The sequence below is a fragment of the Oryx dammah genome, unplaced genomic scaffold (assembly GCF_014754425.2).
Source record: "Oryx dammah isolate SB20612 unplaced genomic scaffold, SCBI_Odam_1.1 HiC_scaffold_24, whole genome shotgun sequence".
Classification (NCBI taxonomy): domain Eukaryota; kingdom Metazoa; phylum Chordata; class Mammalia; order Artiodactyla; family Bovidae; genus Oryx; species Oryx dammah.
Genome location: NW_024070208.1, coordinates 20,591,605 through 20,608,450, shown reverse-complemented (window position 1 = coordinate 20,608,450; position 16,846 = coordinate 20,591,605). Strand labels below are relative to the sequence as shown.

Sequence of the window (16,846 nt, the reverse complement as noted above, 5' to 3'; positions counted from 1 at the left end):
TCAGCGCCTACTTAGCGTGTAAGTGGGTTATTAGTGATCTGAAGTGACAAAATTCAAAACAACACACCACAGCCATTTGGCACAGCTGTGCCCGTCTAGAGTTCGCCAGCTAAGAAACCAGCAGTAAAACGCATTTCAACAGCTAGCCATCAGCAAGTGCCAGCAAGCCTTCTCTGCACCTAGCTCTTTAAAAAGAAGAGGAAGAACATAACATTCTACAAGGTCCTGAAATCAGGCGTTATCATTTTATCTTTACTGTGACTCTCTGAGGTGGAATAAACAGCCCAGATCCTGCAACCAACCAAAAATGGGGATACAACTCAGGTGTCCTGACGCCCAGGCCTGCACTGCAGCTGGTGGGCGGGAGGAGCAGTGGACTGGGTGGGCACGAGATCACTTTTTTTTTTTTTAACAACATTTATTTTTGTTTATTTGGCTGTGCTGGGTCTCAGTTGTAACATGTGGGATCTAGTTCCCTGACCTGGGATGGAACCCGGGCTCCTGCACTGAGAGCGCAGAGTCTTAACCACTGCACCACCAGGGACGTTCCTGGCAAGGTCTTTGGAACTGGGTAGCCCTGGGTGCACTCCCTGGCTGCATCATCCCTAACAGGGTAAGCTGGGGCAAATTTCTCATCGGTAAACATTGCTGGCACCTACAGCACCTACATCAGGTGGTTATCCTAAAGATGAAGTTCGATCATGTGAGCCAAGTGCCTTCCACTCAGCAAAGCAGGCCCTCCCTCCTGAGCCCAACCGGTGGACCCCTTGCTGGGCAGACTTCTCTGCTCCAAAGCTCACCAGGAAGCAGGCAGCTCACACCAGGTGTGAGCAACGCAGCACTTGGCTGTAGACCGTCTCCCGCCTGAACTGCCTGCATCCGTTTCCCAGTGTTTTGTTTTTTTTTCCCTACTACCTGATAAACACATTGCTATACCAGGAATCAACCATCACCCCCCGCCCCCCAGTTGAGAATCTGTTTCCTCCTTGTGGATCTTCCCTGGTGGCTTAGACAGGAAAGGATCTGCCTGAATGCAGGAGACCAAGGTTTGATTTCTGGGTCGGGAAGATCCCCTGGAGGAGGGCATGGCAACCCACTCCTGTATTCTTGCCTGGAGAATCCCATGGACAGAGGAGCCTGGCGGGCTGCAGTCCGTGGGGTTGCAAAGAGTGGGACGTGATTGAGTGACTAACACTTTCACTTTCCCTCCTTGTAACCTATGGTACCAACACGGAGGGCTGGTCTTTTTTTTTTTTGCCTTCTATTTTTTGGCTGTGGCATGTGAGATCTTAGTTCCCCCACCAGGGATCGAAACCTGTGCCCCACCCATTGGAGTCTTAACCACCTGGACCACCAGGGCAGTCCCCTTCTCCCTTCCTTAAAGGCCTCTGCCTCCTCACAGAAGATGTTCCCATCTGTTATCTCATACCTGGTTGAAGTAATATTGCTGAGAAGAAGAGTGCTCTAGACGAATGGTTCTTTCCAGGTATCTGAAGCGTATTCCTTTGGATACCCAAGCTTTGGGGGGAAAAAGACCCATTTTCAAAGGAAAAATCTCAAAAATGTGTGGCAGTCCTTCCCTGTCTTGTGGAAGAGCACGTGCTTTTCTGGGTGCCTTGGGTGGGTCCCCGTGAGGAGCAGCTCTTGTCGCTTGTTTCTGGGTGACAGGAGGCAGGCAGAGGTTGTGGGCAGGGCAGCCTGGAGAGGGCCCTTTGCCCAGAGAAGGCCCAGTGCAGGCAGCGGCGGCTCTGGGCCCCCCTGGGCCTTACCAGGTGTCCCCTCCCACCCCCCGCCCTGCACAGCCTACCTCTGCTCTTTCCAGTCCCTTGAGCTGTCGCCCAGCAAGCAGTAAACATTTCCTGGTGATGCTGAAGAGCCAAGCTTGTTAAGTCAGAAAGTTTGAGCTTATACATCATTCCAACTGAAAAGCTTCCCAGAAGGCCCTACAGCTCTCTCTCTCTCCTGGGAAGCCAAGCACAGACACTCAGTGACTGTTATTTCCCTGCCATCAAAGAACCCTTCTATTAAAAAAAAACAAAAAAAAACAAAAAAAACACCACTTTTTAATAGAATTTTTCATACCCACACACACAAATCAAGAGAATTGCACACCGAAGCCTACATCCCCTTCACCCAGCTTCAATCAGTATTCGTATTTTGCCAATCTTGTTTCTTCTCTGGTTCCTCCTCCCTTATTTCTCATTTCGTTTTTGCTGGAAAATCTTCAAGCGAATCTCAGGTTTCCCATAATTGTACCCGTAAATATTTCAGTATGAATCTCTAACAAGATAAAGGCATTTTAAGGCATAATCATAATGCCATGATTCTACCTAGCAAAATTCTGAATGTTCCAGAGACCCGGGAGCCAGCTATACCTCAGCTGGTGGTGGAGAACTGTGGTCTTCTGATGTTTGATTTCCTAAGGTTTTTTTCAGGACAATCGGGGAAATCTTTTTACTTTGACATGATTTCAAACTCACAGAAGGATTGTAAGAATAGTACAAAGAATTGCCGTACGCTCTTCATCCATCTTTCCAAAATGTTAACATTTTACCACGTTGGCTCTATCCTTCTCTCTATATTTTTTTCCTGAATCGTTGGTATGTTAAGAAAATGATGTCTCTTTATTCCAAAAGTGCTCTTATGTAACCAGTTCAGTTCAGGAAATGAATGTTGCTATGGTGCTATTATCTAAACTACAGACTTGATTGAGATTTTCCCAACTTTCCCAGTAATGTTCTGTAGGACAAAAGAACACCCTGGATCAAGTTGGTGGTCACATTTCTCTGACTTTCTGTAGTTTGGAACTGTCCCTGAGTCTTTGTGTCTTGTAATGTTGACATCTTTAGCAAGTGCTAGTCAGCTATCTTTTTAATTTTTGATGTAGATAATTTTTTTTAAAGTCTTTTGATTTTGTTACAATATTGCTTCTGTTTTTATGAAGGTTTTGTTTTGTTTTTGGCCACGAGGCATCTGGGAGTTAGTTCCCTGACCGGGGATTGAACCGGCACACCTACACTGGAAGGCAAGATGTTAACCACAGGACTGTCAGGGAAGTCCCCTTGACCAGCTATGTTGTAGCACGCCCCTCAACTCAGGATTATCTGCTGTCTTCTCGTGATTCAGCTCAGGCTACACTTTCTTGGCAGGAAGACCAGAGGGTTATGTTTTGTCCTTCCCAGTTCATCATAGGAGACATCTTATGCCTATTTGTCCCATTAGTGGTGCTAATTTGGTTGCTTGGTTTACATGGAATCTGCCAGGTTTCTCTGCTGTAAAGTTATTATTTTTCCCTCTTCGAATAGTATCTTATGAGAGAGACTTTCAGACTATGTCTATATCTTGTTGCTTCTCAAACTCTCCCTTCCCTAATTTTAGTATTCATTGGTGATTCTTATTTGAATCAATAATTATAATGTGGTCAAATGGTGATTTTTTTTCTAGGCATATCATTCCTTTTAATTCATTAGTTGAATTTCTACTATTAGGAAGAATTTTCCCTATCTATAGCAGTGTGAACTCTTTACTCTTATTTTTCTTAATAGGCTATCATCTTATATTTTTGTTATTCTAATGCTCATATTCTCTATCTATCTGTATCTGTCTGAAGCTACAGACAGATGGGTTCTGTGGTCTTCTTAGGTAGCTTTCCTAATCCACACCACGGGCTTCCTTCTACTCTTCTTCTTTCTCATACAAAGAGAAACCTGGTTCCCATCATTTCCCACATATTTACTTATAGCTTTAATCCTTGTGTGTTCAGAAAGTCATTTCAGATTTGCTAACTCACATCGCTGTGGGAAGGAAGCCTACTCACGTAGTCAAATATTTAAAGTTCGTTTTTTCTTTAGCCTAAAGGACAGAGTCGAAATCCTATGTTCAGAGTTCACTATTTTTTTTGCTGCCTGGGCTATTTGGTTGCCCCCCTGGGTTATTAGGATCTTCAGAACTATTCTGTTGAAATATTGTTTTGTTCATTTGTTTCTGTTTGTATTCCATCTTAGAGTTTTCTCTATCCTTATTTATTTCTTCAAGTGTAAGAATCATTAACATGATGCCCCAAACCAGAACTGTGCAAAAATTTTGCTCAGAGAAGTGCTCCTCCCTATGCACGCACACTCCACGATTGTTCTATTTCCACCCATTCCCAGCGCCCTGTAGGTCAGGGATCTCCAGCCTCTGTGATCTAATCCTGGATGATCGAGGTGGAGCTGATGTAATAATAATAGAAACAAAGTGCACAATAAATGTGCTTGTTCAGCTCAGTCGTGTCTGACTCTTTGCGACCCCATTAACCACAGCACGCCAGGCCTCCCTGTCCATCACCAACTCCCGGAGTTCACCCAAACCCATGTCTAGAGAGTTGGTGATGCCATCCAACCATCTCATCCTCTGTTGTCCCCTTCTCCTCCTGCCCTCAATCTTTCCCAGCATCAGGGTCTTTTCAAATGCGCTTGAACAAACCTGAAATCATCCCCTTCCTTTCTGGTCTGTAGAAACATTGTCTTCTACAAAACTGGTCCTTGGTGCCAAAAAGTTTGGGGACCACTGCTATAGGTAACCAATCTCAGTAGTTTCTGGTGTTTATCTTTGCACAAATAAGTAGATAGATGCGTGTTTCCTTATTGACCTTTATTTGCTACACAAAAGACAGAATACTAAGCATGTTTTAAACTCTTCTATACACTGTCAAAAAATATGCTAAGGCATCTACGACTTGTCTTTAGTTCTTTCTTGCATTGTCTTGTCATTTCCCACATATTCCTGATGTCCCGTGACTTAGAAAACTCAGGGAATCCTAAATTCACTGAAGGGAAACTGTCTAGCTACACAACGCAGGGGTTGGTTTTGAAAAGTGACCTTTGTCTTCTCCTTGACTAGCATTCTCAACTAGGAATCCTAGAGGAAGCTCCAAGCCCGGCAGGGATGGGGAAAACCACACCCAAACCCAAGATGGTTGCTCCAGAAACAGTCAGAGGTCCTTTCCTATGAACAGAGTGGGATGGGCAGGAACAGAATAACCAGTGTCTGGAACAGCAACTTCATGGATTTTTGTACCTGTATAGAACCTCAGAGTCAAGCAGACAGTGTTTCTGCACAAGGCTGCCACTGCCACTTTTTAAAAAACTTTTTTTTAAAACTTTTTTAAAAATATAGATTTATTTTAATTGGAGGCTAATTACTTTATAATATTGTAGTGGTTTTGCCATACATTGACATGAATCCGCCCCAGGTGTACATGTGTTCCCCATCCTCCCACCTCCCTCCCCATCCCCTCCCTCTGGGTCATCCCAGTGCACCCGCCCCGAACACACTGCCACTTTAAGATCCAACTTTGCAAATGGCCCAGCCCTCCTGACAGAGGTCCTGGGGATGGGGAGGCCTCTGGGGTGGTTTTTCCAGCAGGTGACAGGATGCACCTGCTCAGAGCTTTAGCCTAGGGGGCCCACAACACAGCTGTTTTTTTTCTCACCTTGAATAAGCTAGATTTATTAATAGCAGGAAAGGAGGGGTGGAAGGAGGAAAGAGGAAGGAACAAATCCACATGTGTCCATGCACTTTTCAGAAGTTCTCTTCCCAGGGGCTCATCACCTTTGGAAAAGACATGAGTGGAATTTAGTATTTCACCTGGCCGGGGCTTGTATTTTGGGTTTCACAGGGGTCTCCAGGGAAGCCATTCTGAAACTCTTTGGGGAATACTTCTTTAAATTCTGCAAAATGTCTGGCTATGACCGGATGTTACGGACACTGGGAGGAAACCTCACAGAGTTTATTGAAAATCTAGATGCCCTCCACAGCTACCTGGCGCACTCCTATCAGGTAAGCCCAGCTGGGTCAGAGCTCAGTGGCCCTGAGAGGAAGCAGGTGCTTCTAGCAGTCCTGGGTCATCTCGCCACCTCCCCTAAGAGGCTGCAGTTGCCAGGGGCTTGTGGAATCCTTGGTACATGGCATCAGTGGGCTGAGTTTTCTAGGGGGGCGAATGGAAAATGAAAACTTGTTGGCTACTTTTATAAACTGGCTGCAATGATCAAAGAAGGGCAAGCTAGAGAGGTCGACTTTGTGCTGGGGGACAGCCCCTGTTGATGGTAGCTGCTGGGGGTTTGACATTAAGTCCAGAAGATTTAAAGATTAATCACAATGGGAACAAAGACTGGGAACCAGTCAGGTTTCAGGGGATTTGCAAATTCTCTCCTCAGGTTTCCTGGCCTAGAAGGAGCTGATAAATAACTTGTACAGCCAGATTCATTTATTCATGTATTAGATGCAATGTCTTCACAGGGCCAAGAGCCGGAATCGGATACCACCCAACTCTGATTAACCCATGGCGTGACTGCCTGAGGTGCTAAACCCCTACTGGGATCTGTCCTGCTGGAGTTCAGTTCTTGGTTTTCCTGTTTGTAGGCATTGGTGGAAATTTAAATGGCCAGGCTCACTTTTCCTTTTTTTAAAAAGGAAAATGCTGTATGAAAAAGGCAAAGTGGCATTTGCACATGTCATAATAATAGCTTATTATTTTATATAAAAGAGTTGATATTTGTTTTTAGGGCCCTTTACAGTTTGCTAAGCTTTTTCTTCACCATTTCTACACTGAATGCTCAGACTACTCTTGAGGGAGATCCCAGGTGGCTCAGTGGTACAGAATCCGCCTGCAGTGCAGGAGATGAGGGTTTGATCCCCATCAAACCAGGGGTTGAGAAGATCCTCTGGAGAAGGAAATGGCAAGTCATTCCAACATTCTGTCTGAGAAATCCCATGGACAGAGGAGCCTGGTGAGCTAGTCCATGGGGTCGCAAAAGAGTCCAACATGACTTAGCGACTAAACGATCATGAGAGGAGCAATAGACTGGTGTCAGTGAGGACATTTTGCATATAATGAGATAAATAAAATATATAAATGTTATATGAGCTGAAATAAAATGTATGCAATGATATCTGATAGATTTCCAGGCAAAAGATTATAGATCATCTCTTTAGGCAAAAATACAATAAGATAAAGCTGACTTTTTCTTTATGTCTGTCTCTAGTAATTTGGTAAAATCTTAAGGTTTGTATTTCTGGTTTTAACTGTGCCATTCATCTTGTTATTTTTTAGCTGAATTTCATTTGAGTGCTAATTATGAGACAGATGTTGGGCTAAGTAGTGTATAAACACTGAATTATCCTCTTACCCCTAAGATTAGGCACTCTTATTTTTCCCATTATACAGGTGAGAAAACTGAGGTCCAGAATGGCAAAGAAACTGTCCCAAATCACCCAGCTTGTGGGGGCTGAGTCAGGACCCATCCCCAGGTGTGTCTGTCTCCAAAAACAATGTTCTGGTTGGCTTCTCAGTATTTTCCCATTGCCCTGATTCTCCACTTTTATAAAATCACATTTCAAGTAAAATATAAAAGCACAATCTTAATATTTAGAGGGTTGGAGACATGACCAGAAGGATTAAAACACCAGCTTCAAGAACTGTGTCTAGGAAGTAGCTGAGGCTTGGGTGCAAAGTGAGGGTAAAATGCTAGCAAAAGCTTGTGTTTCGTTTCAGCCCTTTTGCATTCTGTTATTATTGTTATTTCTCACTAGGTAGGCTTTGGATATAATTTTTTAAAGTAACTTTTTCCTGTTTTATCAAATTTTTACATTGCGCTGCCTCAAATCTTCTTCAGATTACTCAAATGTAAGCATGCCCATCTATACTCTATGTATATGCTTTTGGAAAGAGATACTTGGGGAAAAACCCTCATTTTAACTAGCACCCCCTCTTTACCTCCTTCTGACTCTCTCACCCCCACCCTCTACTACCACCACCACTGTGGGAGAGAACAAAAATCTCAGAAGGAACCCCCATCCTTAATCTCTTCCCTCACTCAGGCCAAAAGCTGTGAACCTGGGTGCTGAGCTGCTTACTACCCAAGCAAGCAAGAAAAGAGCTACTCTCAGGGATTCCTCTTGACATCCCCCGTACCACCTCCTACCCGCCAAAATAACACCCCAAATTTTTCACTCATCCTTAGGGATTATCCTGACATCCTGGCACCCTGGCACCATCTATCGTGAGATGGTACATACTTGGATGTCAACATTTATTCCCAGAGCAAGATGGTCTCTTCGGATGTAGCCTTTTCAGATGTGCAACACTGGAGCACAGATGGCCTCATGTTTCCAGAGCAAGAGATGAACTTTTCTCCACTTGCCAATTCCTCCAAGCTCCTGCTCATTCAGACTGAAGATGCTCATGGTCACTTGGTCACAGGCCAAGCACGCAGCCAGCCACCCCTTGGAGTATAGACAGAGCAGCATGGCATGGTGGAAAGACTCATTTGGGGGTCAAAAATGTTCTACAGTGAATCTGGCCTTAACCTCCCTGAGCCTCAATTTCCTCCTCTTTACACTTGGCTTCCCTGGTCCCTCAGTGGTAAAGAATCCTTCTGCCAATGCAGGAGGCATGGGTTCAAACCCTGGGTCGGGAAGATCCCTTGGAGAAGGAAATGGCAACCCACTCCAGTATTCTGGCCTGGAGAATCCCACAGACAGAGGAGCCTGGCAGGCTACAGTCCAGGGGGTCACAAAAGAGCTATGCATGACTTAGTGATTAAACAACAGCAATGATACTTGCATATGGAGAGTTGGTTAGGTGATTAGGTATTATATAAAATTCCTGACTTTAAGGGGCTGAAAAATCGTGGGTGTTTTTTTGGGGGGAGGCAAGGCTTTATTGGAGCCCTAGTGCAGCAGGGGAGGAGGGCACGGCAACCCACTCCAGTATTCTCGTCTGGAGAATCCCATGGACAGAGGAGCCTGGCAGGCTGCAGTCCATAGGGTCTCACAGAGTCAGACACAGCTGAACTTATTAACACTGAAGCCGGTGGGAGCAAGAACAAATAACACGTGCCCTTGCATGCCTACTCCCCAAAGGGAGCAAAGCTTGTTCCCCATATGGGGTGAGGGCAGGGGTATGTCCAGGGGTCGAGCTGGGGGGCTGGCTTAGGCGTTTTGCCCACCCCTCTGGTGGTGCTGAGTGCAGGGGCATGCTCAGGACCCTGCTTTTGCTCCTGACACTCAGTTTTTGCTCCTGGCTCTTCAGAAGTAGCAGTAGGGGATTTTCGGTCTCTGTATCTTTTGTCCAGAATTTGCCCCAACCGCTTGCATGCACATCGTTATTTTTAGCCCCACACAGTTTCTTTGTATTTTGTTGCTTGAGAAGAGGTGTGTATAGGTGCAAGCATTGCAGTGACTGCAGCAAAGGGTCCCAGCCTGTCTCATTCCCCTGGAGAGACTCTATACCCTTGTTCTTAAGGGCTATGGGGCTGGAGGTCTTTTCCTATGAAACTTCTTCCTGCTAGACAAGGGTCAAAGACCCCAGCCTATCCTAGAGGTGTAGAAAGTTCCTCCCTGACTGTTCTAAGGACCTGTAGGGACCTAGGCCACTCTCCACTGGATGTGATTGGAAGGGGGCTGGGGATACAGTTCTATGTGACGTGATAAGTAAGTACTGTTGCTTCACAAAGTCTCACGAGCATAATTTAAATAAGATGTATCCACGGGGGAAAATGTTCTGTGTCTTTTAAACAGGAGATGAACGCACCATCCTTTCGTGTGGAGAGAGGGGCAGAGGGGAAGATGCTTCTCCATTACTACTCTGATAGAAGTGGTCTGTGCCACATTGTACCAGGTATGGAGATGGCTTAACCAGACCCAGAGCTGTGAGGTCTATGGCGTAAGGAATGTCTTTCCCCATAGATTCCCCAGGATGAGTAAGAGTCGGCTGTGGGTAGGAAGTTCAAGTCCCATCTCTTTCGTAGCCTGACTTTTTGCTATCGTGACCATAACTCCCAAAGTTGAGCCTTGAAATAAGTTTCCAAGTACCAAACAAAGGGATGATTTTCATTTCAGCATTTTCATCATGTGAGTTTTCACGTAATTGTGATAACTCTGCATATTATTTTGTATCCTTTTGTTGTATTCAGTATTATAGAAAAGGCATCCTTTCAGAGTTTCACAGTCTTCATTGTTTTTCAAGATTTTTTTTTTTTTGCTGTGGATCATTTTTAAAGTCTTTATTGAATTTGTTATTATGTTTTGGTTTTTTGGCCAAGAGGCATCTTAGCTCCCAGACTAGTGATCAAGCCCACAACCCCTGCATTGGAAGGGGAAGTCTTAACCACTGGGACCTCCAGGGAAGCTCCTCACAGAGTCTTTAAAGCCGTGTCTTCAATGGCTGACTCATATTCTATATCGTAATTAACTAGTCACCTATTGTTGAATTTTCAGTGGATTCTACTCTTTCGCTATTGCAAACAGTGCTGAAATGAACATCTTCATGCGTGCTTTTCTGATGTTTTATGTTAAAACCCTGGGATAGATTTTTAGAGGAACACTTAAAAAAAATGATCGTTAATACTTTTATAGCTGACTTTTTCTTACATTTTCTCTAGCGTTTGTTTAATGAGTTGCATGCCTTCCTGGAAAAAACAAACCAATGAATAGATGCCAAACTAGAAATTAGAGTGGTGGGAATATATTTGGTGCCTAGTTATAGAAATCGCCACCTTAAATTATTATTTTTAGTTTATTAATCTGTCATGTGCTGCCTGCTCTGACACAGGGCCTTGGGAATACTTGTCAAACGTTGTATAACTTGATTTGCTTTAAGATTTTGCCTTCTGCCATCCCTCACCTGCCCTTCTACTGCAGGGATCACTGAAGCTGTGGCCAAGGACTTCTTCGACACTGACGTGACCATGGACATCCTTGACGTGAATCAGGAGGAGGAGAGGACGGGGAAGAAGGAGCACGTAGTGTTTCTGGTTGTGCAAAAGTCACACGCACAGATGAGAAGGGCAAAGCCAAAGGGATCACAAGACAGTCAGGACAGCCAGAGAGGTCGAGAGGTACCGGGTGTGGTGTGTTTTCAGAAAGCACAGTTTCTCTGGGGAGCAACCAGTCTCAGAACAATTGATGCAAAGAACAGAATCAACTGGACCTCCTAAAAGTGGAGTTAGGGCTGGGTGTTTCAGTCTCAGCCCTGCTGACATTCTGGACCAGATAATTCTTCGTTATGATGGGCGGTCTGGTGGGAGTTTAGCAGCATCCTTGGACTACTCACCGGATGATAGTGGCACCCAGCTCTCCCCCCACCACCCGGGTTGTGGCAAGCAAAAATGTCTCTGGGCACTGCCAAGTGTCCTCAGAGCAGGAGTGGGAAACAAAGTTACTATTGGTTGAGAGCCACTGGGCTAAGCTCATTTGAATAAAAATTGGGAGGCTCTTTGGGAATGGACCTTAGCCTGGCACATTTTTGCCTGTTAAAAAACTATCAACGTAAAGGCCTTGAAATTTGGAGCTTGTGGCTTATTTTGCAATTCCCATGATGCAAATTGACCTTTTAAGTCCCGAGTGCCCATTTCTGCAGCTGGGGCCAGGCTGGGGGCTGGAGTGAACTCAGAAGCCTGCGAATGGCTGCCTTGATTGCAGCTTGTGGAGTGACTGTGATCAGTTTAGGTACCATATCAGTTTAGGTGCACGGCTCTCTGTGTCCACAGAGCTCATAGGACTATCCAGAGAAGTCTGTGATTCCTGGAGCACACAATGTTTGCATCTCAGAGCTTTCAAAGCTTGCTTTGCTCACTGCAGAATCTTCACCCACAGGAAGAGAAGTCACCAGGTGATTTTCCTGTCACCAACACCACCCCCCTTGAGATTTTATAATCTGCTGCCTTATATAATGCTGCCTTTGGTGGAGAAACAGCATGAGGATTAATTGGATAACAGTCTTGGGGCTTATGAAATCTTGCTAAAGTTGACCTTGCATGGCCCCATTGTTCCTCTGGCCCCATCCTAGCCAAAGGGGCTTGTGCACCTCCTGTCACACGACCAGTCACATGACCAGCGGTGTATGCTTCTCTCCCTGCTATCTGCAGACCCCGGAGGCAGCTTTCCTTAGGATGAAGGAGAAATATTTGAGTGTCTCTATTCATGCCATGAAAAAGTCCCGCTGGGAAGTTGTGAGGAACATAGTCATGTTCGGAAAAGGTGAGTGGGCTCTTCTGACCTCAGCTCTGAGACCAGGGTAATTGTTTCCTGCACACAAATGGGCCAAGTCCTCTATCACCAAGATGCCACTGATTTCTTTTTCAACAGTGGATCCATTTGAAAGAATTTCAGAGGAAATAATCTAAAAGAGAGGGGATATATGTATGCATATAACGGATTCACTATGGTATACAGCAGGGTGGCTTAGATGGGAAAGAATCTGCCTGCAATGGAGGAGACCTGTTTAATCCCTGGGTCTGGAAGATCCCCTAGAGAAGGAAATGGCAACCCACTCCAGTATTCTTGCCTGGAGAATTCCTTGGACAGAGGAGCCTGGTGGGCTACAGTCCATGGGGTCGCAAAGAGTGGGACACGATTGAGCGACTTTCACCCCACCTTGTGACAGCAGAAACTAACACAACATTTTAAATCAACTATACTCGGAAAAAAAAAAAAAAACATTTCCTGAGAAGCAATGGGAAACAGATATGGAAGGTTAACCCCTTTGGGTACAAGCCAGTGGAAGACCCACCTGGTGTGAATCCTGAGGATGGTCACTGATTTCTGCAGAGCTTGGGTTTGGTGGGCGTGGTTTATAGCTTCAAAACACTAGCTCTAACTTGCCTTCCTTTGCCCCTTTCACTTGTGCTGGGGGTGACACGGAGGTACAGTCTCCCTGCAATCAGGGGAAGCTGCTAGAGGGGAGACAGGACTGAGCTCCCGCTGGTGACTGTGCTGAAGAGGAGGCAGATGAATGCTGACGTATTATCAATAACAGGAGTTTGTGGCAGCTCCTCAGGCCCTCGGGACTACAAGGCATTTCTGGCCCGGACGTCTGTAGGTAAAAACCATGATGTCCAGGAGTGTGAAGGATACTCTTTTGGGAACCAGGATCACAGAGTTCTGGCCGTGTCCCTGGGGAGCCTAAGTGTTCCATCTTCCACCTGTGAAGCAAAGGTATCAGGCTCTTGAAGGCACGCCCCCGCTGATGTCTGCTCTCATGATCAGCACATAAGACCTGAGTCAGAACAGGGGGCTGGAGACCCCCGGTCATAAACCATGGGTCATGACGACATGTGTCTGGGAGAAGATCAACTGCGATCAAAGGACTGCATTTTGAGTCCTTCAAGCCTCTGCAGGCGAGTCAAACATGCAATTGACATCCTTTGTCTAGGAGATTTTCATATCAAAAAGGCTCCATTTCGAATCTCCACTCCCTGCCAAATAGGGCTGTTGGATGAAATTTTCATGTGCCACCCAAAACTGTCAGTCTGCAGAGCTCCATGGCAAATGTCCCTGATGCCGGCCCGGCGCGCGCGCTGCACTCGGCGAGCTCATTGTCTGGCTGTCAGCGTTTCAATGCCGGCCCTGTTTTCATGGCGAGACACAATCAATTGGCCCAGGAACCCTTGAGCGGCGGGCAGAAACTTGGCAGGGGGCGGGGGGGCGCTTCTCAACCTGGTAGCAAGTTTTCTGTTTGTTTTAATTTGGAAGCAGAATTGCCGTGGCCATCTGGAGATGCTGAGGGAGCTTGAGATGCCGAGGGGCAGGAATGCGCTTTGCCCGGAAAACGTTTGACATAGTCTCTGGGGTTGGTGGCCCGAGTGTTGTCTGTGAATGAATGGGATTCTTTTTCTCCATCCAGGGATCTCAGGGACACCTTTGAGCCGATTTATCCCGAGCGGCTCTGAATAGAGGCGAAGACCTTCTGCACTGCTTTTCCCTTTCACGTGATATTTGATGAATCAGTAAGGGGGACTTGTCTCTCTTGAACGAGGGCTAGGCTGGGGAGGGGAGTAAGTCTCATAGTCTTCGACAGCTGGTGGGGACTTTCAAGTCCCCGAGGAGTACCCAGGGTTTGGGAGGCTAGGATTTAGCCTGGCGGGACTGCTACCTTCCTTTTCATTGTGGCATCTTCCAGAATGCAGCATCTTCCTGATGGATGTGGAAGGGAGCAGTTCCAAGGGGTTTGAACCAGTGGGTGCATGAGCAAATTTGCCATTAGAGAAAAGAGAAGGGACACTGAAGTCACTCCAGCAAGAGACAAAAGTCCACAACAGCAGTGGCAGGGTGGGATTCTAAATGTGACCACTCCCCATCTTTACAGCCACCATGGATGGCTCAGTTCCACCAGGCTTGTCTTTCTGCATCTTGAAGAAGGAGGGAGAGGCCTGTACCCACTGTTCTGTGGGAGGGGTGGTGGACAATGATCATTTAAGTGTGGTCAGTTTCCTTGGATAAAAGTGATTGATAAAATTGAATTATAAACTCATTTAAGGGCAAAATAAATTTGGTCCCCAAACTGCCAGTTAAAAATGCCTTCAGCCATTCTGACTTCCTCTGATATTTATGTGAATGCATATATATGTCACATGATCCCTTACCACTAGATGCTGGATACAGATTCTGTGATGTTTGAGGAAACATCACATGAGGGTCATCTCTGGCTGCAAAGAATTTATGATCTGAGAAAATCAAACACCCCTGGGTGAAATAACTATACATTATAAAGTTATGTACTGTGACTTTCCCCCAATGCCATGAGGATATTAGTATTAATTATTATAATTACTGCTACTATTAATATTTAAAATTCTGATCTACTTAAACACTCCCTTTCTTTTTAGGTTTTGGTCATAGAAATAGACAATTTAATGACCCTTATTCCATATGGTTAGGTTGATTTCTACAGCCTGACAGAGTGAAGTTAATTTGAGTGTTCCTGGATAACCCTGGTTGGACTTTTTATGTAAAGGACACTTATTTTGTTTTTTCCTTCTGTGTGTTCCCTGGAGATGGCAGTGAAAGGTGACCCCACCTCCATCATGAATTCTTTTCTTCATCCAGATCTGGGTGTCAGGTCCAAGCTACAGAATTTTCTCATTCCTTTATTAGTTAATTCCAAAGAGAGACAAAGTCAGAAGACAGGACTAAAGCTCAGAAAGAACTGTTATCCCCATGGACAGCTTTAACCTCTTTCCTGTGAGTCAAGAAATGAATGCGCTCTCAGGCCCTCCCATGCTGATCTTTTCTCTTTCAGAGGTCAGCTGCAGGTTTGCCTTTTAAATGTTTCATCACTACCGTGGTATTTATTTCATTCCCTTCACCCGTAGCGAGTCACAAAGCATGGTGGGGTGTGTTATTTCTAGGGGAACATTTACTGTTCAGGTTGCTGTCTCTTATGAGGTCTCACATGTGTCCCCTGTGGATAGCTGCAGGTTAAACAAGCTGGAGTGAGCATTCAGAAGTACGTCCCAGGTCTCCAAACCCAGAAGATTCGATTAGATGAGTACTTCTCCATTGTGCATCCCCAAGTCACCTTCAACATTTTCAGCATCTGCAAATTTATCAACAGTCAATTTGTCCTGAAGGTGCGCAGGGAGATGCTGCCTGCAGCCTGGAGAAGTCAACCTGCGCTCAAACTCCGAGGTAGTAACTTGCTCCTTCCTGGTTGCTCTCTGCCCTGGGAGACCAGACAGAAAGGGAAGAAGCAGTTTTCTAATTTCCTCAAAAAAGTTGGCTAAAAAGTGGGGGACTACATTGAGAGCAGCGTATGTTTTTTCCATTTGGCTTCATCTGGTAGCAATATATTTTATTTCTTTAAACCATGTCTAGTTTAGGCATAAAGGAACTCTGATTATATTTACATGTAATTATAAAGTTCTGGTTTCTGTTACCAGAATTTTCAGAATACAGGTGGTACTATTTGTACTCAAGTAATGGTCTGTCTTTTATACGGTAACGTGATCATCTGCCCTACTGTTAATAGGGCACACATTTTTGTTTTGGCTTTGTTTCAATTATAGTAAAATTTACAGAATATGAAGTTTACCATTTTAACCCTTTTTCAGTGTACAGTTCAGGAGGGATAAGTGCATTCACAAAGTTGTGCAAACACCACCATCTATCACCAGAAGTTAATCATCTTGCAAAACTGAAACTCTATGCTCATGAAACACCAACTCCTTGTTTTCCCCAACCCCGCATCCTGACAACCACCACGCTGCTTTCTGTCTCTATGAATCTGATTAATTTAGGTATGGCACCCCACTCCAGTACTCTTGCTGGGAAAATCCCATGGATGGAGGAGCCTGGTAGGCTGCAGTCCATGGGGTCGCAAAGAGTCGGACATGACTGAACGACTTTCCTTTCACTTTTCCCTTTCATGCACTGGAGAAGGAAATGGCACCCCACTCCAGTGTTCTTGCCTGGAGAATCCCAGGGATGGCGGAGCCTGGTGGGCTGCCGTCTATGGGGTCACACAGAGTCGGACACGACTGAAGCGACCTAGCAGCAGCATATAAGTGGAATCATATAGTATTTGTCCTTTTGTGACTGTCGTTTTTCACTTAGCATAATGTCCTCAAGGTTCATCCGTGTTGTCACATGTCAGAATTCCCTTCCTTTTTAAGACTGAATTACTATTATTCCCACAGGTATGGACTATACTTTACTTATTCACTCATCTGTCAGTGGATCGTTGCGTTGCTTCCACTTTTTGAATAACGAATAATGCTCCTGGGAACATGTGTGTACAGATGTTTCATCGAGTCCCTACTTTCACTTCCTGTCAGTTTATATCCGAAAGTGGAATTGCTGGATCACATGGCAATTCTATTTTTAATTTATTGAGAAAGTGCCATACTGTTTTCCATAGCTGCTGCACCATTTCACATTTCCATCAGTAGTTCACAAGGGTTCCAGTCTGTCTACTTTCTCATGGATACGTGTTCTTTCCTGTTATTGTTTTGGGGTGTTTTTTTGGATAATATTATCCTAATGGGTATGAAGTGGTATCTCACCGTGGTTTTAGTTTGCATTTCCC

General features: G+C 45.2%; 1 protein-coding gene across 1 annotated transcript in view; it reads left to right on the top strand.

Annotated features, from left to right (window-relative positions):
- LOC120882898 (guanylate cyclase soluble subunit beta-2-like) overlaps positions 1-16,846 on the top strand; it is a 41,774-nt gene that overhangs the window by 9,894 nt on the left and 15,034 nt on the right. Inside the window, 6 exon segments of the mRNA XM_040266715.1 lie at positions 5,660-5,820; positions 9,562-9,661; positions 10,684-10,880; positions 11,910-12,025; positions 13,667-13,769; positions 15,234-15,450. Coding sequence (XP_040122649.1) covers positions 5,660-5,820; positions 9,562-9,661; positions 10,684-10,880; positions 11,910-12,025; positions 13,667-13,769; positions 15,234-15,450 — 894 coding nt within the window.